The sequence below is a fragment of the Pelmatolapia mariae genome, linkage group LG10_11, assembly GCF_036321145.2.
Source record: "Pelmatolapia mariae isolate MD_Pm_ZW linkage group LG10_11, Pm_UMD_F_2, whole genome shotgun sequence".
Lineage (NCBI taxonomy): Eukaryota > Metazoa > Chordata > Actinopteri > Cichliformes > Cichlidae > Pelmatolapia > Pelmatolapia mariae.
In genome coordinates this window covers 51,406,697-51,432,797 of record NC_086236.1, presented here as the reverse complement: position 1 = coordinate 51,432,797, position 26,101 = coordinate 51,406,697, and the positions used below count along the sequence as shown (strand labels likewise).

General features: G+C 40.6%; 1 protein-coding gene across 3 annotated transcripts; it reads left to right on the top strand.

The window, feature by feature from the left end:
* Positions 1 to 914: 914 nt before the first annotated feature.
* On the top strand, positions 915 to 26,101 carry ibtk (inhibitor of Bruton agammaglobulinemia tyrosine kinase). Of its 3 annotated transcripts, none has more exons than XM_063484666.1 (29): positions 915 to 1,083; positions 1,694 to 2,561; positions 2,718 to 2,814; positions 4,031 to 4,155; positions 5,565 to 5,675; positions 7,054 to 7,224; positions 7,387 to 7,504; positions 7,886 to 8,066; positions 9,375 to 9,498; positions 9,821 to 9,998; positions 10,217 to 10,370; positions 11,547 to 11,931; positions 12,123 to 12,379; positions 12,465 to 12,551; positions 12,661 to 12,743; positions 15,016 to 15,053; positions 15,182 to 15,278; positions 15,423 to 15,524; positions 15,772 to 15,889; positions 16,060 to 16,120; positions 17,073 to 17,200; positions 17,375 to 17,487; positions 17,577 to 17,722; positions 17,876 to 17,994; positions 18,266 to 18,364; positions 18,575 to 18,730; positions 19,713 to 19,913; positions 24,358 to 24,490; positions 24,930 to 26,101. In XM_063484666.1, the coding sequence occupies exons 2-29, from the start codon at positions 2,238 to 2,240 to the stop codon at positions 25,053 to 25,055; spliced, it is 4,032 nt and encodes a 1,343-aa protein (XP_063340736.1). In that variant the 5' UTR covers positions 915 to 1,083; positions 1,694 to 2,237; the 3' UTR covers positions 25,056 to 26,101. The 3 variants fall into 3 exon arrangements, with proteins under 3 accessions (XP_063340736.1, XP_063340737.1, XP_063340738.1); XM_063484667.1 differs by lacking the exon at positions 915 to 1,083 and adding an exon at positions 1,365 to 1,451; XM_063484668.1 differs by lacking the exons at positions 915 to 1,083; positions 1,694 to 2,561; positions 2,718 to 2,814; positions 4,031 to 4,155 and adding an exon at positions 5,053 to 5,154.

Below are 26,101 nucleotides of genomic sequence, written 5' to 3'. Positions count from 1 at the left end.
CTTTTCTGGAGAACCTACAAACTTTACATCTTCTTGTTATATTAACGCTAAATGTGGTAAACTCAAAATGTTGATCATCACATAAGTTTTCATTCACTGTTGAAGAAACAAAACAATGATCAGAGATGGTTTTTAAAACCTTTTCTATCCTATTAGTTTATCCTCAAAGTTTATATTTAAGTGTGAATAGCATTAGTCATTTAAAAAAATATTCAATAATGAATTCTTGCTTCTATGGAACGCTTATTATTGTCTTTTCTCTTGATTAATCTGCAAGCTTGTTAAGATGTAATATTTATGGTATGTATGTTTTCATTTTTTGTTTTTATTATGTTATTATTCATTAACATATGTACAAGGCACAGTTATTATAGTTTTGTATTTTCTGATTAGTTTCTGTTTTTATTTCATTTTGACTTTTTGTTTTTAATTCAGTTTAGTTTTAGTTTGGTTCCATACTGGGTTTTCTTGTTTCAGTTTACTTTTTGAACTTTTTAAAAATCTTAACAGTCTTGTAAACACACAGAGTCATCAGCCAAACTGTAAATATGATAATTATAATAATAATAGTTATTATTATTTATTTTTATTTTCATCAAACTAAGAAATACTAAAACTAAGGTTTTCCTCTATATGTTTTATTTTATTTTAGTTAATTTTGAGGTCACAAAATCAGTTTCAGTTAGGTTTATTTTTTTCCAGAATATTTCATTTTTATTGTGGCTAACTAAAACATTTTTTATGCCGTTTTAGTTTTTTATTTAGTGTTAGTTAACCAGAATAATCTTGGTATATGTCAAAATCGCATCCTATGACATCACCCACAGAGCGACAGCACACTCTGAACTCAACTGACCGCCCCAAAAATCCGCCAATAGGACATCAGGATGCAGGAGCCGTGGCCAATCAGAAGTCTTGACATTGATGCAAGCTCTCTTACCTAACCTGCAGGGGCTCATTCCTGTCCAAAATTCGTACCGGCGAAAAAATACATTGCATTTTCCATTTGTAGTAATGACACAGTGGATTTACGTCGTTGATGCTACTTTCTCCATGTCCTCTTTTTTCTTTCACTAGCGGAAGGTAAGAAATACCCCGACGTTCATTTCCTTCAGCTGCTAGCAGTTTGCTAACGCTAGCTTGCGATGATGTGTCAGCTAAGCGAGCTGTCAAAGTAGTATTAGGTAACTGTCTTTAATTAACTATACTGGGCTGATTTTCAAACTTGTCCAAATCGGTGCGTTTATCCCGCTTTGAAATGATCTATGCTGCAGTACCCTGTTAGGCAGGATGAGCTAATATTACTGGGGGAAGTAGCTGCTGTGCATAGCCTGCTTCTGCAGCAAGTTAGATAAGCAATAAGGGAGATACGACTGTTTCTATTAAAGAAATGGGGCCACTACGGCCTTAACATCAAGGGTGTATTAGCTGACCATTAGCGAGACCAAATGGTGAGTGGACAATAACAGCAGTTAATATTAAGCTAAGCTAAGTTAGCCTGTTACATAATCGTGGTGATTAGTCAACATTAAACCTTGTAAACTCAGCTGACTCGAGCTACTTAAGACTGATTTTAGGGCAGACTTGTTCTGAAGTTTACACGTTTGTATTTTACTATTGCACACGTGATTACATGTAATCAAAATGAGGACGCTGTTTTGTCACTAATGTGTGCTTCAACTTTCTCCTTTAGGTACACTCTACAATTATGGAGTTGTGAAAAAGAGGTGTGAAAATTTGGGGGGGAAGGTGGCCTTTCCCCTCAGGTTTGATGGTTGGGACTGCAGGAGGAGAAGGTCAGAGGGCTGGTGAAGTTGTTGCCTTTTGTACATAATTAGATGGAAGACTATTTTTTCAGATGTTGTACATTTTTTTTTGTATAAATTCATAAAGAAGTTTTCTATTTATTAAATTCCTGATGCCATTGTACACTGCGAGCACCCAGCCTTGTGTGCGGTCCTTGATCGAAATGGTGGACTGAAACGAGTCACGGAGAGGCTCTGGAGTCGCTAGGGTGCGGTGGAACCTCAACACAAGCACAATTCTAGCACTCCAATCTACCTCGGCTGTTTTATTTTTGTCCTGTTTTTTTCCAGATTTTTTTGACAGTGTTTCTCTTGTTTGTTGCCACACATTAAATTGTTTTTGAGTGTGTTTGCCATTATTGGTGGTGGGCTGGCAGAAGGACTTTGCCAAGAGGAGAAGGGCTTCACTGTGAAGATTTGTCAGAGGTCAGGATGAGTCAGGCACCGCTGGACTGCACCCCCAAATGCCGCTCACAGCAGCATGCAGACCAGGTGGTTGCTGCACTAACAAGCGGCTCTGAGGGGCAGCTCCGGGCTTTCCTGACTTCACACTGCCACAATGCAGCCACTTTGCGGGATGCTTTCGGTCGTACAGCCCTGCACCTGGCAGCCTCACTGGGTAAGAAGGCCCTGCTGGAGTGGCTGCTGGAAATCAAAAGTGCTGACCTGATGCTTAAGGACAAGGAGTCCGGTTGGACCGCTCTGCACCGCAGCGCCTTCTATGGACAGATCCACTGTCTCATATCACTGGTCAAGGTGTGTGTTGATGGAGTGCCATCAAAATTTACCACTGTGTCTATTAAATTATTACCAAGAAGAGACAGTCCAATCAAAGCTTTCAGTACCATAAAATGACAAACATTATTCTGAAGAGACTCAAACTTTGACCTACATTTGAATTTTGTATTGCAGCATGGGGGACTTCTCTCCACCCAAGACAAGGAGGGTCTTTCAGTCCTGGACTTGACCATGAAGGACCGCCCATCACATGTCTTGTATAGAAACACTGGTAAGAAAAGCCGACACCCTCAGACGCTGCTTTTAGTGCTTTGGTTTTGTTTTGGAGATGTGTGACTTCGCTTGTTCAAAAAAGAACAAAGCTTGGGCCTATACTATGATTCAATATATATGTGATATCTTTGTCTTTTCTGCCTTCCCTTATCATATCACTGGTAACAGTTAAGTGGTTATCGGCTGGATCAGTCAAATGTAGCTCACATTGAAGAGGCTGTGTTGGCAGCATATGACTAACCTCAAATAGGGACAGGTCCGATGGCAACCGAGCAGTCTATTTTATGATGATCAGATTGTAATAGTACAAAAATACAACCACCTGCTGAAAGCAACACAGCTGCTGCAGTCAAATAAGCAAAATGCGAGTGTGTGTGTGATAGGCAAAGTGCTGCACAGTAGTTCAGTGTTGAAAAACTCTGTGTAAATGTGTTTAAGTGCACTCTGAGCTTTGCTCAGTGAGACCAGAAAAGCTCACTGTGTCAGGTAACAGACTTATCATTATCATAGCTGTGTCACTGGGACACAGGCGATTCAGACATATAATTACAATTGCGTATTCTGTTAAACAGTCTGTGTTGTGTGACGTGTTTGTGTTATTCTTGCAGCTGAAGCCCCTGCGGTGTTTAAAAGGTCTGAAAACAAATAAAGAATAAATATAAAAAACAGAATTTAAACCAGTAACCATGTTTAGTGTGCTCGATTTGATTCAAAATCACCAAGTCAAGAGCTAAAATTCTCCACTTTAGTATCATATTGCTATATTGAGGCTTATAAAATGTTTTAAACAGTTTAAAAAAAAATGTCTTATTCATATTCTGCAAAGAAAGACGAAACTAGGTAGTCTGGAAAAGTTCCTACCTGCGCATTGTGGACCTCAGTGTGTATGTAGTAGGTTTCCAGGCTTTTCTAGGAATAGTTATGTTATTTTCCAGGGAATGGATTGGTCAGCAGGTGGTTGTTTGGTATGCGTTGATCTCCTTTGTGGAACAGAGCAGTCCAGAGCAGCCTAGGACTGCTCTGGACCGGCAGGCTGCAAACCTAGGCCGCCTGTCAAGAGCAGGCTAGGTTTGCAGCATATGTGGTGTCTCACTGAACCCCAAATCCAGTTTTGCACTACAGGCCTCTGTAGTTAAATTGGACATTAGGTGGAGACAGTGTTTTGGCTTTTTTTTTTTTTTTTTTTTTAAATAGTGTTTCTTTCTTCATCTTAGACCCAACTGAAGTTTACACGTGGGGAAACAATACAAATTTCAGCCTCGGTCATGGCAATCAGGAGAGCCGACAGCACCCTGAGCTTGTCGATGTCTTTGCCAGGACTGGAGTTTACATCAAGCAGGTAGGCTAACAACGCATTGCTGTCTTAACATCTCTCAAGGGAGTGGGAAAGTGTTTTCCTACCTCACACCCTGAAAACCCAACTTGTGTGTATCCCTGTAGCACCAGGAATGCTGTGATAGCGCCGTGTTTTGACTGAGTACCAAGATATTACATTAAATTAAAAAAAAGAAAAGAAAAAAGCACATGGGTGTTTCAGATAAGCCACATCACTTGGGTAAAACCAGTAAAACACTTGTATACACGCCCTGTATTACACCACCTTCTCCTCAGGGCACATGAAAATTTGCAAAATGTTTTTTTTTTCCCTCCCCCTTTCAGCTGTCCAGTACCGTTTAGTCCACAGCAGCTGAAATAATGCTTTTGCTGGAGAGCTTCAAACTATACCTGTGATAAATGTATTAAGTTGTACATTAAAGCATATTACATAATATAATTTGGCATATTGTAGTGAGTCATGGCCACATTTCCCGGTTCATCCAGGAGGTGGGGGGATCAGTAATGTTATTTGAGTCTAATACAGCACATTGTTTCTGTATCATCAGGCGTGGTCTGCCGTCTCTTGTACAACCTTCATTTGTGACTTAGTGGAGCTGGTCTGTACATTGTTAACCCCTGCTAGCTGAACTGTGCCAAGCCAGGCTACAATTTCATGCGTTTGTCATGTCTAGGCTCTTAGTGTGATTAATATAGCTCCTGGAACCAGTTCAATTACCCCCAGTGGCCTGTGTACCCAACGGGTGTCGGAATAAGATAAGACTGTGTTTGCTGTATTTTCACTTTCTGTTTATCTGTTGACTAATAATTTATCTGTGCCTAATGTTGTATAATTGCTGTTTACAGCTGAAAGTGTGAGGGTTGTTCTTTTTCTTTTTTTTTCCTCTAACCTGCAGGAGTCATTTCATAAAGCTAGTTGGGGACAGGTGGATCTGATTTCATGACCATTTCATGACCCAGTGAGACTCAGTGTAGTCTTTGTCTTCCTAGCCCAATCCAGCAGGTGCCAGAGGTTAAATATTAATTCCACAATGACATGTTTTTAATTAAATGAGCTATACTCCTGTGTACGCATGTGTGTGGATGTCCACATCAATGCGATACTTCAGGAGACATCCCTGTGCTCTATTGAAGGCTTGAGGGGAGCGATGTATTAGTAATGATGTTTGCTTTTCCACCTGTGCCCTGGCCTTTTATTGCATTAGTGTTTTACTATCGCTACAAGAAGGGTTGGCCCAGGGACATGGAAAGAGATGCATTGCAGCCTCGGACGTGAGGTCAAAATTATAATGACAAGAGCATTAATCAGCACAACCAAGCACCTCGTAATTTTCCTGTAGTGGGATATGCAGGCTATTAAAACTGAAAGCAACAAGGGGATACCACAATTATGTTTGTTTCTTCTTTCTGCAGGTGGTGCTGTGCAAGTTCCACTCTGTGTTCTTGTCACAGAAAGGCCAGGTGTTCACCTGCGGGCATGGACAGGGAGGCAGACTTGGCCATGGAGATGAACAGACTTATCTGGTGAGATCTGGGCATCATGTCAAAATTCCCCATATATTTAAAACGAAATGCAGAATTCCTTCCTCTTTAATGAACAAATATATATCAATGCATTATCATCATAATCATGTGCTTGTGCATTTTATTGCTTCAGTTACAGAAAAATTTAGGCTTCAAGAAAAAGTGGTTTTGAAACTTGATCTGGATTTGATATTCATTTAAATCATAATTATAGACAAACACAATCTATTTTAACCTATTATACATGAAATTCAACACAGCCAGGTTTTCTTTGTGCTAGCTGGCTTGGGAAAACCTTAAACCTCAGTTGTAGATAACAGGTATCATAACGGTGGTTATCAGCTTTCTCTGTTAAGCCAAGCTTTCTGCTTTGGTCTCCATGTGTGCTCACATGAAAAGGGGGTCATATGACTTTTTTTTTTTTTCCCTTTTTCCATACAAAATGATCCCTATGAGTGCCACCTCCTCCAGTCAGAAATGCTTTTAGATGATAATGATGATTATAAAATGGTGATTAAAAATATATAAATAATACAAAAATGTCAGTAAAATATATCATTTTTAAAAATAAAACAGATTAATCCTGCAGAATTAAATATTAATCATGAGATTTAATGCACAAAGCTTAACAAAACTTAACTTCATACATCACATTGTTGTTTGATCTTGTGAGCATCTACAGTCCTGAAAATCCTCTATTTTTACTCTTCAGCTGTAAAAGGCTGATGGGTTATTTTTGTCACTCCACTTCGTCCTCGAGTTCACAATTTTGGGTATCCACATCACCCAAGTGACGTGATTATTCCCACCAATTTTTTTTCTTTCTTTTCTGTAGAAAAGCAGATTTTGTCAGTAACCAAACTGGAGGGGCACTCAATATCTCCTTGATTCACACTCATATTTTAAGGAGATTTTTAAAAGCTGTCAGCACAAAGGTTCACTTACTTTGTTTAGTTGACACTTTTCAGTACAGGCTGGAAAATGTGTGTTCAATAAAGCCACAAGAAGTACAATAATTGTGTTCACTAGAAGATTATGGTTGTCTGTGGGACTTAGAGACGGGGATGGGAAGTGAGAGAGGTGCTTGTATTGCATCTGTAACTTAAGATCCCAACTACACAGATATACAGTACAGAAATGCCATTAAGTCTGTTACGCTAAATGCACGGTCTCATTTGTTTTCTGAGCTTTTAATGGTTTAACCAATAAAATGTAGAGCTGTGGTATCAGCCTTCTGCTGATACAAATTTAACACTTCTTTCATGTACTTCAAATGGGCTTGGAAACAGTTATTAAACCCTCTGTTTCTCTCTCTTTATTTTGTTTTATATTTTGGTTATATTTCTTTTGTCTCATTCCTTTTTTTTCTTTTTTTCAGGTTCCTCGAATGGTAGAAGGCCTGATGTCCCATCACTGCTCCCAGGTGGCAGCAGCTAAAGACCACACAGTGGTCCTGACAGAGGAAGGCTATGTTTATACGTTTGGTCTCAACACATTCCACCAGCTGGGCTTAGTTCCTCCTCCCGCCTCTGCATTTGTACCTAAACAGGTAGGAGGTAGCAGTGGGAGCTGCTGATGTTTTGCAGTGAATCTATAAAGCATTGGCTTACCTTTAATTAATTTGATCATTATTAGTATATAAAATGACCTTATGAATTGGTGTTATCTGTTTTGGGTTTTTTTATGATGGAATGATTTGCTTTTCATAAAGGTTTTCTCGAAGATGCTCAAAGGTAGGACTGTGATTGGAGTTGCAGCAGGAAGGTTCCACACAGTGCTGTGGACCAGGGAGGCTGTCTATACAATGGGACTCAATGGAGGCCAGCTGGGTAAGTCCTCATCCTTAAAGTCAGCTAAAATATTACCACAAAATAAAAGAATAAACACTTTTCAGATACATGATATGATTTAACAGTTTAGATCAGTCAGTTTAAGATGAAACACACAGCATGGGGTCATGTGTGACCATGCCAGAGAACAGAGCCAGTATATTTAGCACAAATTCATGAATAATGATTGTATTGCAAAAGTAGCTTTGCACAATTTTCAGTTTACTTATTGTAGGAGAGATTTTTTATTTTTGTAAAATGCCATTAATAAGATAAAAAAAAGACAAGAAGATTTAAAAAATAAAATAAAATCATTCCATGTTTCGAAAAAAACTCTTTAATAATCACTTCCTTTCTGGTATGTTTTGTCCTCTTTTCCAGGTTACTTGCTGGATCCAAATGGAGAAAAGTGTGCAACAGCCCCCCGGCAGGTGTCAGCTCTGCACCACAAGGATGTAGCCATATCTATGGCAGCAGCTAGTGATGGCGCAACGGTAGTTGTGACCGAGAAGGGGGATGTGTACCTCTTAGCTGACTACCAATGCAAGAAGATGGCTTCAAGGTGAATAAATCAGTAGGACAGGAGTGGCCAACTCCAGGCCTTGAGAGCCGGCATCCTGCAGGTTTTAGATCTCACCCTGGGTCAACACACCTGAATCAAATGATTAGTTCATTACCAGGCCTCTGGAGAACTTCAAGACATGTTGAGGAGGTCATTTAGCCATTTGAATCAGCTGTGTTGGATCAAGGACACATCTAAAACCTGCAGGACACCGGCTCTCGAGGCCTGGAGTTGGCCACCCCTGCAGTAGGACATCGTGCCAACCTTAAAGTTTAGCGCTCTTAAACCTGCAAAAATGTATATTTGGGCCATGTGGGGGCAGCAGAAACAAAGTATGAGCTCAATATTATCATGATCCCCATTTAGATTGGTGTTGTGATCAAATAATTAATCATTTACACATTTAGCAGTAACTTATTCTGAGTCATCTGTCTGGCTATTTGGCAAGCTTGCATCTAGTATTCAGTCTCCTTTAGCTTTGGTTTTGTTCGCCGCTGTTGTTTCCACTGAATCCTGATTGCTAGATGATATACTCAGTTTGGCAGTGGTTTGCTAACTGTGCTTATACTCACTGCTAAACAAAAGTTGAAAAAAATGGGTTAAAATTGACTGGCTAAAGGGTTAAATTTATCTTGGTAGCAAAGCCAAGCGTAGCTGCAGAATCGGCTGATAATTTTCTGTCGGTTCATCACTATGAGAGACTCAAAGGTTTCACATTGCCATATTTTTATTGTGTTAGACTAGATCAATAAATAGTTTTTAGATTAAGCTATGTTAAATGGCCCATCTTTTATTTTGATTTTTTTTATTAATTTGGTAGAACAATACCATCTGGAATCAAATAACTAATGGACAGTCTTCACTTTGCTCCAAACTTCTCATATTTTTCTACTGAAAATTGCTCATACTCTGGCAAAAAACACAGAGCTTTTATCTGTCATTATGTTAGAGCCAGACATGAAGATTTTTTACAAACACAGCAATTTTCTCATTTATTGTGTTTTCAAGCGATTGTTTTATCTATAAATATAAGTCTCTTTCATTGCAGCTCAGAAGTTGCTGCTTGTTTAACATGTAGTCTTAATGAACTGCATTTCAGGCACTGCTCTGTGTCTGACAAAAAATATTTGAGAACAGTTTTATTAGAAGTTTGATTTTATTGTATTAAATATATTCCCCTAGATTGGAAATAGTTGTCTATTCTGTGAGTTCTGTAGTTTAGTGTCGTACATACAAATGTATGTATTTGTAAATACATTCCTGCTCTTCTTTCTTTTCCGATTATTGATTTTGATGGGTCTCTTACAGGCAGCTCAACATCAGGAAGGTCCTGGTCAGTGGGGGGAGTCTGGACCATCGAGTAGCTCCACAGATCTTGAACGAGGGAGGAGCAGAAAAGGTGGTCATTCTGGCGTTGGATACAGCTGGGAGGGTAAGTGCACTGTTATGCAGCGCTGTGCTTTTTGTTCTACTTTAGAGGTGCTTGAAAAACCACAAGACAAGCACCATTTAGTTCCTGTATCTTCAACAGAAGAGGGATGTACAACAGTAAAGCTGTAGTTCACTTGTGCTTCACTTATTAAATCCTGGTACATGGAAAGAAATACATCCTGTTATTTTTATCATCACTTTACTTTTCCTATTCTTATCTAACCTATGCTACACGGTTACACAATCCAAAATCTGCCTTACCTGTGTGACAGCCTATAGATAAAAATGGTGAGTAAGACTAGTTTTTCTCTTGTCTCTGTCAGGTGTTTTGCTGGCGTTCCACTGGCAGCTCGGTGAGACAGTGCCGGTGGGCGTATGCGCGTCAGGTCTTCATGACGGACATCGCTCTCAGCAAGAACAGCATGATGTTTGTGACTCAGGATGGAGAGGGCTTCAGTGGTGTGTGGGCTGGAGAATATAAGAAGTACGGGGAAAAGAAAGGTGAGGAATTTAGGGGGGAGAAAGGTATGTTAAGTTGGCAATTTATTATTTTTTTGTTTTCCTCCACACTTTTTATCTGTGCAGGGATTAGACTTTGTTATATTGTGGCCTAACTATAAAATACATTTCAATGAAAGTTAAGAGGAGTGCCTTGATGAATGGAAGAATGGAAATGGATTATTACTATATGTGGTAAATGTTCTCCTTCTGTGTTACAGAGGGCAGTGTGGAGGTGTGTGGCCACTCGGATGTTGGGACACTGTATGAACGAATCCGCCTGGAGAAACTCCCCTATGTCCACAGAGCTGTCAGCATTACCATGGACTCAAAGGGCCGGAATTTTGGAGTTCTCCAGGCTGACCCAAAAACAAGGTACACATACCCTCAAGTGTAGAAAATGCACTACAATAACTGACGGACACTTTAGTAGAGCTGTAGATAGAGACTTTGCTCATCCCACGCTGGGAAAATACAGTTGTTACAGGAGTACAAGGTCAGGAAGAAAAAGTGAATTAGAGATGGATTAGAAAAAATAAATATTGTGTACAAAAAAGACAAAATATTATATAAAGGTACACAAACCTAAAAAATTGCCTAATCCAGCAGCCCACACATGCAATAGTTTATACATCTCTGTTAGGTAACCCACTGTAAGTGAAATGGCCATGAAAAAGTTTTTTGTGTGTGCCAGTGAGCACAGATTACTTCCCAGTATGAATGCAACAATGCAGCACCAGAAGGTACACTGTCCAGAATGATTGTAAGGTAGTTTCATCATAAACATTTTGATGTGTTAGGATAAAATTCAATTATTATTGCCTAGAGAGCCACTTTTGGATCGGTTATCCACGTCAAGCTTGAGAAAGAAAGCAGCTTAAACACAGCCTTTGTGAACAAGGCGTAGATAATGAAATGACTAACACCTAAGGAACAACTGACATGAAGAAGTAAAGTCTTAAAATCTTAGTTCTTTTTGTCTATGAAGTATGATATCTAAACTTAAGTAAAAAGAAGAGGTTTAATATTCTGATCTTTACTAATAATAATTACTAGTGTAATAAGTTCTTCCATCCACAATAAAAACATGGTTATAACTATCCACACTTCGGTAAACCTTAAATGTTAAATACTTAAAAAGAGTTACTTTAAAGTCCCCCCCCCCCCCCCCCCCCCCCCCCCTTCATACTTAAAAAGGTCACTAAATGTTGTGTTTAGGATTCACACTGCAGCTGTTTAGGCATGACTCGGGAGAGTGGACTGTTTCTCTGAGCAGCTTGTGTCTTGTTTTTTATTTTTAGATCTCTTCTCTGCTCATTACATTCATTGCTTTATTAGGAGTCAGCTGGGAAGATTATTGTCTCTTTAAGGGTTAAGCTACTTGCTGTCATTCTTCTCTTGTTATTCAAAAGCTGTGTTATATAATTTCTGATTAAACTGGATTTGAAAGATTAAATCCAGTTGGGTTTTTGTGTGTGTGAGTGTGTTTGTAATGTATGAGTTTTTATCATTTTAAACCTCAATCATTTTCCCTGTGTATATGTACTCCAGCCTGTACGAGGTTCCCAGCATTTCTCCGTCATCCTTCTCCCAGCACTTCGGGAGCCTTCTGGATGAGGCGGACGAAATGGACAGCATCCACGATGTGACGCTTCAGGCTGGTGATCGCACTTTTCCAGCTCACAAGTACATTCTGTCCATGAGGTCTGAGTTCTTCCGGAAGCAGTTCATGTCTGAGCACTGTGGGGTCGATGAGGAGCTCGATAAGGAAGTGAGGAAGAGCGAAGATGCCGTGGGGTGCGATTTGCTCATTCTGGAAAAAATCCCACCGGACATGATGGAATACGCTCTTCACTTCATCTACACAGACTCTTGTGAGCTGCTGGTACACGGAGCGAGGCCGAGAGTGTCGGGGGTCATTACAGTCCCAAACCAGGTGAGGGGGCAAAAAAGGAAAATCATATGTGCTTGATTACACTGTACTGTAATGTAGCTTTTTCTTTACGCTACATCGATTTTTAACTCCACAATAATTTCATTTTCATTGACCTGGGAGGTCTGTTAGCTCTGACTCGGCTGTGTTAATTCATGAAGACTGTCTTCTGCTGTGTTCATTGCCTTGGCCAGGATTCAGAGGAGGACAGGCTTATCAGTAGCCTGCAGGACTTGGGTCTGAGTGGTCGTTCAGCCCTCGAGGTGTACCGTTCCCTTCCACCTGCAGCCAAAGGCAACAGTGACAAGGCCAAGAGCAAAGGCTCCAAGCCTGGCAAAAAGGGGAAAGGAAGCAAAGGTGACAAGGCTGGAGCCAACGAGGGAGGTGCCAACCCAGTGAAAACCTTACAGGGTGTTGCAAAAAAACTCGGCCTGGGCAGCCTGTCGGCACGGTGAGAAGCCGAGCGCACTTTAAGCTCAAGGGCAATACAGATTTCGTGTCCTTTGTTTTCATCCATTTGTTTTATTTCTGCACAGACTGGACGGTGTCAAATACGAAAATGGAAAAATTAATGTTACAAACAAGAAAACAGGCAACAAACCAAAATTCTACCAGAAGAAATGGTACGTATGTGTGTCTATAATCAGCTTTAGTTACTGAATAAACTGCAAACTTAACTTGTCAGACACAACTTAACTGTTTATATATTTTGTTCTTTCTATGTCTGTGCAGCTCTTATCTTTGTGATGTCACTCTGAAATCTGAAGACGGGAAAGAGTTTTCTTGTCATAAAAGTGTCCTCTGTGCCAGACTAGGTAAGATGAATCAGGTAGCATGCCATTGAGTCATTCAAATCAATAAAAACTGTAACTTCAGTTTGTTTTGCACAACTGTGTATGGCATAACATATCATATGCACCATTTAATTCTAAAAAGGCTAACCGCGTAAGAAAGTAACTCATTACCTTTTGTGGCACAATTGGTTTTCCTTCTTTTGCCTGTAAGAGAGCATGCAAAGGTAGTCTGTAGGTTCAAATACTGTTACTGAAAAGATGAGTTTTTATCATGCATGTCATCTAGATACACATGCTACCCCCTCCTGGATCCAGAATGACTTTTTCAGTAATCCGGTACACCATATCCTCCTTAGCTGAGGTAACACAGAGAGAAGTGTAAAAAAATGAACAGACCTCACAAAATACAATACCTGTAAAGTGAACCAGATGTTGTAAAATGGGTTTGTTTTTAAGATAAAAACCCAGTTGAATGTAAATGCAGAGTTTCTGTTCAAGCAGTAGGATTGTAATTAACAGTATTTCTTAGAAGATAAGGTACACTGTGGGGCTGGCTGCAGTATCTCGAACCCTTCTGACATTCCTAGGGTACTTAATATTGGTCCATGTTCTGTCCCAACACCAGCTGTCTATATAAATAAATCCCCCAACCCAAAATTCTGCAAATGCAGTCGAGGCAGTTCCACATCCGGTTCTTCCTTAATTATTTTAGTCCTTTTTGGGGACAATATTCTCCAGAAGTACACTTGAGAAAACCTAGTAAGATGTTTTAGATAGTCATCCAGTTTGACCAAAATTGAAACCTGTATTTTATGTAAATGCTCACGTCACGTGAGTAGCCAAATTTTAGTGTTGATTGATTGAAACTAGAGATGGCACGATACCACTTTTTTATGACCGATACCGATATCATAAATTTGGATATCTGCCGATACCGATATGAATCCGATATAGTGTGTTTTTTAATCAATAAAACTGGGGTTTTTTTTTTTAATATCTTGCTGCATTTTGTATAAATTCATACTCAAGTTTAAATAAACAACAACACTAAAGCTATTCTGTTATACCTGTATGTAAAAAATACACTGCACCCAAAATATTTCATAGTTCAGCAATACTGATCAATCTAATAAACTTAAACCTACTCCATCATCCCTATTCTGGTATTTTAAAGAGTACTTAGCAGAAATATTAAGCAACCTAACTAATAGGGTTGCAAACTCCCAGCAAAAAAAAAATAGGGAACCACCCCCACCCTCCACCTCGTGATGCTTAATCGATGTAATCAACTTTAATTTGATGCAGTGTGAAAAAAAATGCACAGAAATAAATGATTTTTCAAGAATAATTAAATAGATTCAACATCTTTCTTCAACAGAATTGCAGCCTGCACAGATGGTATCTTCCCAAAGGAAAAAGTACTATAGCTTACTAGGGTATATTAGACTTAATAGTTACTATATACAGTAATGGACTTCTATACATTTTACATCAGATTAAAACTTTGGGTGTAAGATTCAGATAATTATTTATTAAAAGCTAGACATTTTAAATGAGAATAAGAAAGAAAAATATGTCTTTGTGCCCCCTTTTCCCTGTTCATGCCCTATCGGCCCCCCTGGCTAAACTTTGCTAGATCCGCCCCTGCACAGTTACCAGCCGTCAGCTACGTAGAAAAGGATCCTGGTGTAGAAAATTCTAACAACAGCTTCTCAAGCTTAAACATGCTGCTGTTGTTCAGCCGCTGGTTTCCTCTTTCTGGTGTAAAGTGGGCCAAAAACAAAGAAGAGAGACGGACTCGCGACAGAAAAGCCGATCAGCTGATCATTAATCAGTTTCGTGAAGTAGCGGCAGGAGAGGGAGGGAGAGAGAGAGGCAGTCGCTCCATATATCGGTTGTTAAGCTTAACGTGGGAATGCTTTACAAACATTCAGAGATGAACTTACACACTTGCTTTACTTCTCTCTGGGATAACTTCCTCGGAGATGAATTGCCGGTTTGGTAGCGAGGCTACAAATACACACAGCCGCTCTATCACGTGATGCTCCGACGTGCTACGGTTATGAGCCGAGTTACGCCATGTCGCAAGTTTTGTGAGGTGCTTTTTTGATATTTAATGGATCGGATTATATTTTTTATTTCTCTCCGATATCCGATCCAGTAATTTACCTCAGTATCGGACCAATACCGATACGTAATATCGGATCGGTCCATCTCTAATTGAAACACTTTTTTTTTCTCTCTTTTTTTTTTTATGTACTTAAATTGTTTTCTTGTTTCTGTCTTTCTGCAGAGTACTTCAACAGTATGCTCGGTAACCCCTGGATTGAGGTATGCCAAGTCCCCCACCCTTCTGTTGTGATATATATAATTATTATTATTTTTTTAAACCAGTCACAGCTCTAAAGTCACACAGTTTCATACTGATACTCTGATAATATTGTCTCGCAACCCTTCAGGCTACATCTTGTTCTGCACTCGAGATGCCCACCAGCTCAGAGATCCTGCAGGTCATTCTCGAGTACATTTACACAGATGAGTCTCCCACGATTAAAGGTAACCTAACAAGTTGGGGCTTTTTTTTCCTAATGAAAACACATTTTGAACTGTTTTTTATGGTCATGTGCTCTCCAAATTTAAAAGAATGTGGGGGAAAAAAACCCACACTGATGATACTGTTCTCTCACTTTTCCCTGCCAGAGTCTCTGAATGTAGAGTTTGTCTGCAACGTGTTGGTTGTCGCTGACCAGCTCCTCATCACACGGCTAAAGGAGATGTGCGAGGTCGTCATCACGGAGAACCGTACGATCTCTTACTTCAATTTGTGACATAACTTCTTGCACTTGCGCTTTTCTTTTTCTTTTAGCAGCCCCCTTCATTTGAGGGTATCTAATTCTCAGCATTAGCCTTGGGGCATCTGTTTAAAGTTGCGTTAAGTTCACATTGTCCTCGTGTCATCTTGATTCTGAATAATTTCATACATAGAACTCATGAAAACAATAAGCACACACAGCTGCATCATTTCAAACCGCTGCTTTTCTGCCCTCAGTGACTCTGAAGAATGCTGCAGAGCTCCTGGAGTTTGCCATCATGTACAATGCGGAACAGTTAAAACTGTCCTGCCTCCAGTTCATCGTGCTCAACATGGCCGCTCTGCTGGAATCAAAGTGAGAACTTAAAGCCAGTGTAGCATTTTGAATTCAAAGTGGTGTGTGCAAGATCATGAATATGTTTAGTAGAACATGTGCATGTAAATATGGATCCATAGAGCAGAGCAAACAGGAGAAGTGTTTTCTAATCAATATATTTTTGTTTTGTGTTACTTTGGTGTCCTCAGAGCTCTGGATATTCTCAGTGATGAAGTGCTGGTGGAGCTTTCTGCAGCCTACAGGAAGATGGTGAGTCCCCTTCCACCCTTAAAAACACCCCAGTCTGTGTCAGAATTTCTATTTAAGGATGCTCATTGTTTAATTTTTTTTCTTTTTTCTTTTTTTTTTTTTTTACCAGTGAAATAAAATAATTCTTTAAAGTGAACAGCAGGGGGCAGCCCTTGTAGTTGTAGAAAGACATCCAGTTGTATAAAAGCCTATAGGGGAGCAACCCTTGGCTTCAAACAGTTTCCTGATGACTTTATGGGCTCAGTTGCTAGGTTAAAGTTACACTGAACACAACATAAAGTTCACTTTGTACATTATTATCAACAGGTGGGGCTTCACCTGTGCGATCGTGGCTCAAGAGTTGGGAGCTCGCCTTGTAATTGGAAGGTTGCCGGTTCGAGCCCCGGCTTGGACAGTCTCGGTCGTTGTGTCCTTGGGCAAGACACTTAACCCATTGCCTACTGGTGGTGGTCAGAGGGTCCGGTGGCGCCAGTGTTCGGCAGCCTCGCCTCTGTCAGTGCGCCCCAGGGTGGCTGTGGCTACAATGTAGCTTGCCATCACCAGTGTGTGAATGTGTGTGTGAATGGGTGGATGACTGGATATGTAAAGCGCTTTGGGGTCCTTAGGGACGATTAAGGCGCTATATAAATACAGGCCATTTACCATTTACCATTCACCTAGTCTGAAGTGATGTCACTACATCTGCCTTTTATTTCCAGTCTTTTGTCACAGAAATCATCCTGTTGTTCTGACTTTCACTGATCATAAATCTTAAAACTATCTACACAATGTAGAGGTTGAGCTGTAGAGAGTTTCTCCTGTCTCTGCAGACTGTGAAAACATGTTTGTCGATTGATTCGTTGATTAACTGTAGGTGATGTAATGTTTTCTAAGACAGCCATACTTAGATTTATTTGTCTATTGCATAGAGTTTTTCATAAGTTTTTCTTTCTTTTTCTCCATTTGATTTCAGATCCCAGCAATGCAGAAGCGTGTTATCACCCCATATCCTGGTGCACCAGACCTCAGTGTGTATGAGGATGAGGATTTGGACTCCGCATTCAGCCCTAAACCAGAAGCAGAATTGGATCACTCTTGCAGGTACAGTCAAATATGGTATTAACTTGGTACATAGTATCACTATGTTAATTTCTAAAGGTTTATAGCTAAAAGGCAGGGAATTATCTGTGATACCTTTAAAGACTTCTATTAAATGTCTTCAGTGTGTCACTCTAACAATAATCTGCTAATAATTTCACACATTGTCTTTTTCAGGGAAATCCTGTTAAAAAAAGCTAAAATGAAGGCTAAGAAGAAACCAAGGAGGCGCTCTGATAGCTCAGGGGGCTATACTCTCTCTGATATCATCCAAAGCCCTCCTGCTGCTGGTATGTGGCTGTCAGCTTCTTTGTGATGTTGGATCTTGTTGTTATTGAATTTATGACAAGTTACCTAACACATGCCTTTTTTTGCTCAGTGGTCTCCCCATGCCTGGTGAAGTCAGGTAAGGTGAACTCGACTGAGTCTCTGCAGGAGCTCCTCACATCAGACTCTGAAGGCAGCTACATGGGGGTCGGCAGTCCCAGAGACATGCAGTCACCTGTTTTCCATGAGAGAGCTGAGGTTAATTTTACATCTTTAATATGCTGCACATTGCGTGTAGTTAGATAATTAGACGAGTTGGTAGATTAAAATCAAGACTGCAAAGATGGTCTACTTAACACTGTTAAGTTAGAGTTGAAGTGTTTGTGAGTTTTATTATTTTTTTATCTGCAGGATGAGAAAACTTTTAGCCAGAGGCTGAAGACCCCACCCAGCACCCCAACATCTATTAAGAACGGCCTCCCAACTCCCCCCAACTCTGCTCCGCAAACCATCCCAAAGGTCCTTCCCTGGTAGGGTAACTTTGATGGTGTGAAATTTATCAACATTTTTATTGTCTTATTAATTTGTTTTTCACACGTCTCCTTGGCTGAGAAATGCAGGTTTAAGATTGAACAAAGGCTATCTTGAGAGGATGTCATTTTATCCTTATATCCACCCACTTTATGTTGAGGGGGTGGTTAACAGAAAGGAAGCATTTTCAGCCCTGATAAATAAATAACCACTGAAATTTGAGCAGTATATCTTTCTTATTAAGTGTGACTCTGTTTTTTCAATTTGCAGTCCTGCTCGTGCTCCTCCAGTCTTGGATCTGAGAACCATCATGGACATGGAAGCCAATTCTCTGCAGACTCTTGGAGCAACTCCTAAAAGCCCTGGAAGGTGGGCGGGTGGTCTGCAGTGTTTAAACTGAGAAATCTTCAATGAAAAAATGATTTATGCCACTTATTCCAGTCAATAGAAGGGAGTGATGGGTTTAATTAATGACTAATATCTGTACTTTACACATGTATCTTTCAGTTCTTAATCCACTGTCTGGAAATGAGAACTATTGCTTACTTGAGCTCTGCTTATTTTCCCACCTGTCCACAGTGTCAGCACCAGCATTAAGCACTCCCCTCTTTCCACTAAACTGTCCCAGAAACAGAGGAAGATGCTGGCCATGGCTAACAAGGAGGCCAGTGCGGAGTCCACAGCATCCAAACCAACCCCCACAGCCACTCCATCCAAAAGCAGTGGAAAGGCCTGGTGAGTGAGCCCAAATACGAATACCGCTACTGTCATGGAATACCTTTGTGTTCCTGATATATGTCAGGAAATCTCAAAAGAAAAAAAAAATGCATTTTGTGCAGTGAGCCCACACATTCCTACTCTGGATGGGACAAGTATTTGTGAAAATGTGTAGCACGTAGAAAATATCAAGAGTGGAAGTCTCCCTTCTCCTCTTAGCTAAAATGCTAATGTTAATCCCTTCCACAGAAAAAGAAATTGTTTCTTCAGAATAACATTGTACTGTTGCCAGAAATTTGATGCAAGTGGTGTTTTAGATTGACTGGATAAGTTTGTTTTGAGGAAAATATTCTTTTTTTTAACTGCCACAAAGCAGGTTTACAGCTAATACAAGTGCAAACAGCTACAAAAGCTCCATATTTCCTACTTGTAAAGTAGATCTGCTTTGTTAATAAAAACATTTGTTTACATTGTACAACAGGTAAAAGTTGGCTTAGTGAAAATGCATCATTGTGATCTTTTGACTGCTTGTCGATGGTTTGACATTAGAAGGCTTATGTTACATCCAGTGTTTAGTTAAAAGGCTTGGAGAATACTTGTGGTGGATATTTGTTGCTGTGTTTGGATTAGGTAACACTAACTATACTAGCACTATGACATTTGACATTTAGACATGATCAGTTTGCATTCTCATGTTTCTGAAACAGGTTATAATATGTGCCACAGTCATCTGCCTTGTGATCTACCCTACACTATGATTTTAGTATTTTTTTTTTTTTTTTTAACCATCAAAGTTGGGCATGCTTACAATATAGGTCCCCTTTGAGCTTGGGCATTTGAAACCTGAATCTGTGGTTAAATTACTCAAAAAGGGACAAGATGAAGAAAGTTGTGAGCCACTATGTAATGTCTTAAACGCACTAGCAGCTACAGAAAGGGTAGCCACCTTTTGCTTTTAATTGTGAACTTCTTCCCTTCTATGATTTCTTTCCACCTGCAGGGCAACGGCTGTCCAGTCCCCACCCTCCTCGTGTTCATTTCGGGCTCTGCTGGAGGAGGAAGAGAACCATTTGATCCGAGCAGGGCAAATCGGAACGCAAAGGGGCCAGAGCACCCTGGGGTCCCCCATCGTTGCTGCACCTGCTGCCAGGAGGGTCACATTCAAGTGTGCTGAAGGCAGCGAGTCAGAGAGACCCGCGGGGTAAGAAGAAGTCGAAGTGTAGCGTACAGGAGTAAGGGGTTCTTCCACACTGGAGGTAGAGCCAAAATAGCCTCTCTTTTTAAGGAGATAGAAATAGTCTTGAATTGAGACTTGAATCTGTGCCAAATATTTTGAGATGGCCAAAGAGTACCTTATCTGTTACATAAAACATATTATAGGTTGCTGCTGCAGTAAGATTGAGTGTTTCTGACTTGTGCTGCTGATTTCCACTTGGAGGCACTATTGAGGTGTCATCATGTATCAGCTGTTGTGGGGGTTTTTTTTCCCCCCACAGCAGTCTGCAGCCCTGTAGATAACCCATTGTCTTAGCAATAATCTCCCATTATTTTTACTTCTAATTTCTGCAGCCTGAACATCAAACTTGGCCCCCAAAACAGGAAGACGGTGTATACGTGGCACAAGCAGGCACTGTTTCGCAGCTGAGACATATAAAAGAGGAAGTGATAGTGATTGTTTAGATCAGACTTATTGTCCAGGAAACACAAAAATAAAAGATGTGAGTTGTAACTAACCGTAACTCTAACTGGTGCCAGGGCACTGATAAGATGTGCTGTAGTTGGATAGGCTGACAGCCTGAGAAACGCATTAAGCTCTTTGTTGTGTGAGGTGAATGGCTCTGAATGACCCAGTGCTGCTGGGTTGACCTGCCCTTGACTGAGTCACCCTGACCTTTACAATGTTCCTCAACAGCTGGATAAACACGGCATGCACAGAAGATATTCCTAGCTGTAGTAAGTGGCGTGCTCTACTTTCTGACGTTGGGTAGCGCGGAAGCAATGAAATCCTCTATGTTTGGCCACCTTTGCAGCTTTTAATTCCTTTCAGGTCCAGAAAGTCAAGTTAATCTTGTCTATCTGTATGTAAGCACATCTCTTATCTGATTTCATCCTCCTCTGCTGTATGTTTGGCCATGCTTCATGCTGTTAAGAGCAGACTGCTAGATATTAAACAGCTGTGAAAGTAAGTCAAGTGAAGCCAGTGATGTTAATCAGAATTGATAAGGGCAGCCCTCGTGTCACAACAGATCACACAGAAACGGGAGCAGGTTTCAGGTTCGCCCGGGTATTTGGATGAGCAGACATGGACGAGTTCAAGGCTCAGGAAGCAGCCGCGCACGCTCTTGTGTCTGCCTTCTGGGACACAGTTTCCACATCCCAAATCAGATTTAATAGAGATGCCTTTATAATCTGCGCTGTGATTGAATGTCAGACATTTTTTCCTCTGCTTATGTCTCGTGGAAATATTTCCAGCGTTGTCTCTCGTCCAGATGAACGATCACACAAACGGAGGCCCCTCTTTCCATACGACATTAGCGTGGCCATAATGGAATGTTTTTGGCAGGATTTGTAACAACCCGCTATATAAACGACCAACAGACTAAAAAAAATCACTTAAAGCACACACAAATCGGTCTAAAGGTAGCTCATTTGTATGAGACATGTCATATTTTACCTACCGTGTTGAATAGATGTATTCTTTAACAAACATTATATATTTATACCCTCTTCTCTAAGTTGTTTTACAAGTATTTTAGGAGGATTTAGAAATGTGAATGTATATACATGGTGTTTCAAAGGAAAAACACCATCTATAAGCAGCAGGAAAGAGGTTTAAGTCAGCTTTCAGTCAACCTTTGTGCACACTTTGAATCCTCTGACTATGGGCTCAAAATGTGGTCATAAATATTTTGTACTTGTAAATCAGTTTTGTATGTGTAAAAAGAATTTGTGTGTGCGTAAAAAAGATTTGTATGTGTAAAAAAGATTTGTGTGTGTAAAAAAGATTTGTGTGTGCGTAAAAAAGATTTGTGTGTGCGTAAAAAAGATTTGTATGTGTAAAAAAGATTTGTGTGTGCGTAAAAAAGATTTGTGTGTGTGTAAAAAAGATTTGTGTGTGGACTTTGCCAAAAAACCCCTGCAAGTTACAAGTACGGATTTTGACCCTATTTTTCTTCCTTTCATCTGATTGGTCAATGTCATGTCAATCACAAATGTAACAATCCAATCAGAGAACAGATGGGTTTGCCTGTCGGAGGGGCACTTTTTTTGAACTGCAGGTCTTTGAAGGGAATAAATGCCCTTTTACATGCCAACCCAGCGTTTTCCTTTATCACCACGAAGGAAAACAGTCTGTGGTCTGAGTTTGGTGATTTTTGTGTCACAGGTCTATGTGCTTAATACAGGGACTTCCACAGCCTTTTCAACAGCGCTGCGGACCGCGGGGGACGGGCAGTGTTTTGGAAATGACAGTCTTCATTACAAAGCTTTCTTCGTTATGAATTAGCATACATGTTTTTATTGAACATTTGAAGAACTAGCAAACCCCCCCACCCCCCCCCCCCCCGAAACTCTTGTAGAGGACATAAAGTCAGAGATAGAAACGACAAGGAGCAGGTGCATCTAGTACAGGTAGAGCTGCTGCAAAAACCCACAGAGCCCAGCAGCCAGCGCAACAAATTCTGGATCCTTTGCGTTTAGTTAGCATTAGCAGCACATCCTGTGTCCGATGTGAAAGGACTTTTATGCTGCGCACTGTGACTCACAGCAATGGTCCCGGGTCAGCCCTGACTTTGTGTTAAACTAATCCTAAAGTAATGATGGTATTTCTAACCACTGACATACCACAACTTTATCCTTTCAACAGCTGCTGAAAGTTAGGGGACCTAGCTGCTATCGGATATTTATATAGAGATCCTCCAGCTTCAAACTGTATCACCCTTCAAGGACCTGCAGTTCAAAAAAGTGCCCCTCCGACAGCCAAACCCATCTGTTCTCTGATTGGATTGTTACATTTGTGATTGACATGACATTGACCAATCAGATGAAAGGAAGAAAAATAGGGTCAAAATCCGTACTTGTAACTTGCAGGGGTTTTTTGGCAAAGTCCACACACAAATCTTTTTTACGCACACACAAATCTTTTTTACACATACAAAACTGATTTACAAGTACAAAATATTTATGACCACATTTTGAGCCCATACCTGACAGCTTTTTTTTTTTTTCTGCTGTTGCAGTAACTCGCCTCATGTTTACAAATGATAACAGGTGTGACTTTTCTTATACTGTTGGAGCAAGGTCTGCATTTTATTTTTAGGCTAATCCATTTGGACACTGATGTGTGAGCCGTCACGTTTTGGAGTCTGTTTTTCTACCATTTTTAGAGTCAACAAGGATGCTGAATATAAAAGTCTCTAAACGATGTGTTTGCGAACGCAAATCCCAAAAAATGTTGCTGTGTATGTCCTCGGTGTGTAAATGGATGTAGCCTGTGACTGTTCTTACCTTCATTCCTCTGACAAGGGAAGATTAACAGAGACTGAACAGTGTGCTGCATGCTATCAGAAACCCCACTGAGCTGCTGAATGTAATGAAACATGCAGCTATTAACTTGGTCTATCAGAATAACATTGGGGGGGACTGAGTGAGTGGGAGAGTGCAGTGAGAACTGCAAACTCTGACACAGCTTTACTCAATAAATGCATTACATAAGGCAGCATTAGAATATGCTGATATTTTTAAATTTCAGCAGTAAGTCAGACTCCAGTGGTTTGTGCCCTTCGTCATCAATTCTGCTCATATCTTTATGAGCAGAATTTCTAGTTTCAGGCAAGAGGTGAAACTAGGAATTTGAAATTTAATTTGCAAAAAGTTTTTTGCGGATGATGTGGTCTGCAGTAATGAAGACGCTTTACCAAGTCTGTTTTGGTAAAGTGAGGGCCAAACATCAGAGCCAAGTTATCATCTCACTGGTGAGTCTACATTCTTACCCTCACCTATGGCCTCAAGGTGTGGGTAGTGACAGAACAGGATTGCAGATACAAGTGAAGGAACAAACAAGTTCCTCCGAGTGGTTTCTAGGCTGTCCCTCAGAGATGAGGAGCTCAGTCATTTTGGTGTGGCTCAGAGTAGAGCAGACACTCCTCTACATTAAAATGAACCAGCTGAGGTGGTTGAGGGATATAACTCCTGAATTCCTTTTAGATCAGGTGTTTCAGGCACATCCTACTTGGAGAGGACTCTGGGGCAGACCCAGGAAACCCCAGAGAGATTATGTCTATTGTCTGGCTGGCTTGGGAATGTCGCTATGTCCTCTGTCTCTTCCCATCCACCCCTGTGCCCCTGACCCAGACCCAAATAAATACCATGATATCTCAATGTTTCAAAGAGTGCTGTATCAAATGCAGCAGAGATCAGAAAAGGTTGTAGCTTGACTTTTTATAGTAGCATGTGCAGCAATCATGTTAAAGTCTTCAGCAAAGCATTTTAACTTCAGTACTGTTGTGCAGTAGCGGAAGAGGTTTGTTAAAGCCGGGTGGACAGGTGGCCATTCACACACCGGAGCTTGTCAGTAGTGGTTGACTCAACCTTTGTCCACTTGATACCAACGTGTGTGTGTGTGTGTCAACCATCTATCCCCTCAGGCCGTGGGTGCTGGGTGCAGTGGGCAGCCCTCCCCTCTCCTCCCTGGTGACCTTTGCTTCCATCGTGGAGGAAGAGAAGCAGCAGGAAGCCGCGCTGATCCGCAGCCGAGAGAAGCCGCTGGCGCTCATCCAGGTAACACATCGTGTCTGTGTGTCACAAGCACGCACACACACCCTTGGCATCACTGATTGCATAGCTTCTGTGCACAGCGTCCAAATGGAAAACATGGCAGTGGTCCATCAGAAGACGCTTCTTGTGTCTCCTGTCTTGACTTATCTAATTTTTATCTAATCAGCATTGCACTCTGTACAGTGCTGGTTAGAAATTAGGTGTCTCCAGTTTTGTCTCTTTGACAGCACACTCTTCTCCTCTCCAGCTGGTTGCCAGACTTCTGTCAGAGCCTTCACAAAAACACTTTTTTCCCCCTGAGGTTTTCTGGTTGCTATTAAGTAAAACACTTATTACCATTAAGCTTTCAGCGTCAGCATTTTGTTCTTTTCCCTCTCAATTGAAGTTTGGTTTTTGTTGTTTTTTTTCACAGTTTTTTCCTTGTTATTTTCTGTCCTTATAGATTGAAGAGCGGGCCATCCAGGATCTTCTGTTCCACTATAAAGCCCATGACAACCCAGATGAGCTGATAGTGGTGGAGAGGTCTTCCAGAGGTCCCATGGCAGTCCCGACCTGGAACAAACACTGATGTTTAACGCCAGTGACGTTCACCACAACCGCTACATACCATCAATGTGAGAACATCTCATCCCATAGTCACTCTATACTTCAGGCAGTTTCCCCAAGATCCATCAGTCCATACTAAGACGTACTTGGGACTCATCATCCTAGTTTAAGATGAGTGTGATGCAAAGCTCGCTTCTCTCTGCAGTTTTAGGTTTAATTTGTTTTATTGCTGCTCAGCATTTTGTTTGTGTGTGAAAGAATGAGTGTTTTTCCACAATTGAATACAGTACTGAGGAGAAGTTTTGGGACTGGGATGAGTTGTGCATGTTTTTTTTTTTTTGTTTTTTTTTGTTTTTTTCTTTTGATGTACTATTTACTCAGCAAAAACAATGGCATAAAAAGTAAACAACTCAAATGAATATTATTAGTGATGTGAAGTTGAAGTTGCCAAAGAAGTGAAAATGTGAGATGTTCCAGGCCACACAAAATGTGTCCAGGCTACATCACAGGGGCTCTCTGGAGCTTAAGAGAAGTTAAAGAGTGCCAAACATCATCTGTGGTAGAGCATCAGGAGCAAGTCGTATGTGAGCTGTTTAGCAAGGCAGTACATTTAGTTTCTTTTATGGACCCCCCCTGCTTTATATCAACATTGTGTGCTTCAGTTGATCTGCAGTGACATGGTAATTTTGCAGTAAACGGTAACATTTACTTTAAATTCAAACGCTCACATTTGTCATAGATAAAAAGCATTATTTGATGCAGTTACAGCGAATGCTAAAGCCAGACTATACTCAGTAGGGTTGATTGTGTTTAACTGCTCAGTAATGTGTTCTAGAAATGCTCCTGTGCCTTTCTATTACATGATAAACAAAGTAAAGCAGCTAAAAATAATTTTTTTTTCTCCTTATTGTTTTACTCTCCAGCTCTTTTCCTGGAGCCAGTGTAAGCTTGGTAGGTAATGTTCTCATTTTCAGATGCCATTTTTGTGAGTGCGTTTGTATGTTTTAGGCCTAAAGATGTGACGGGAAAATGGCATGCAATAATAAAACATCTCACCTGTGCAATGAA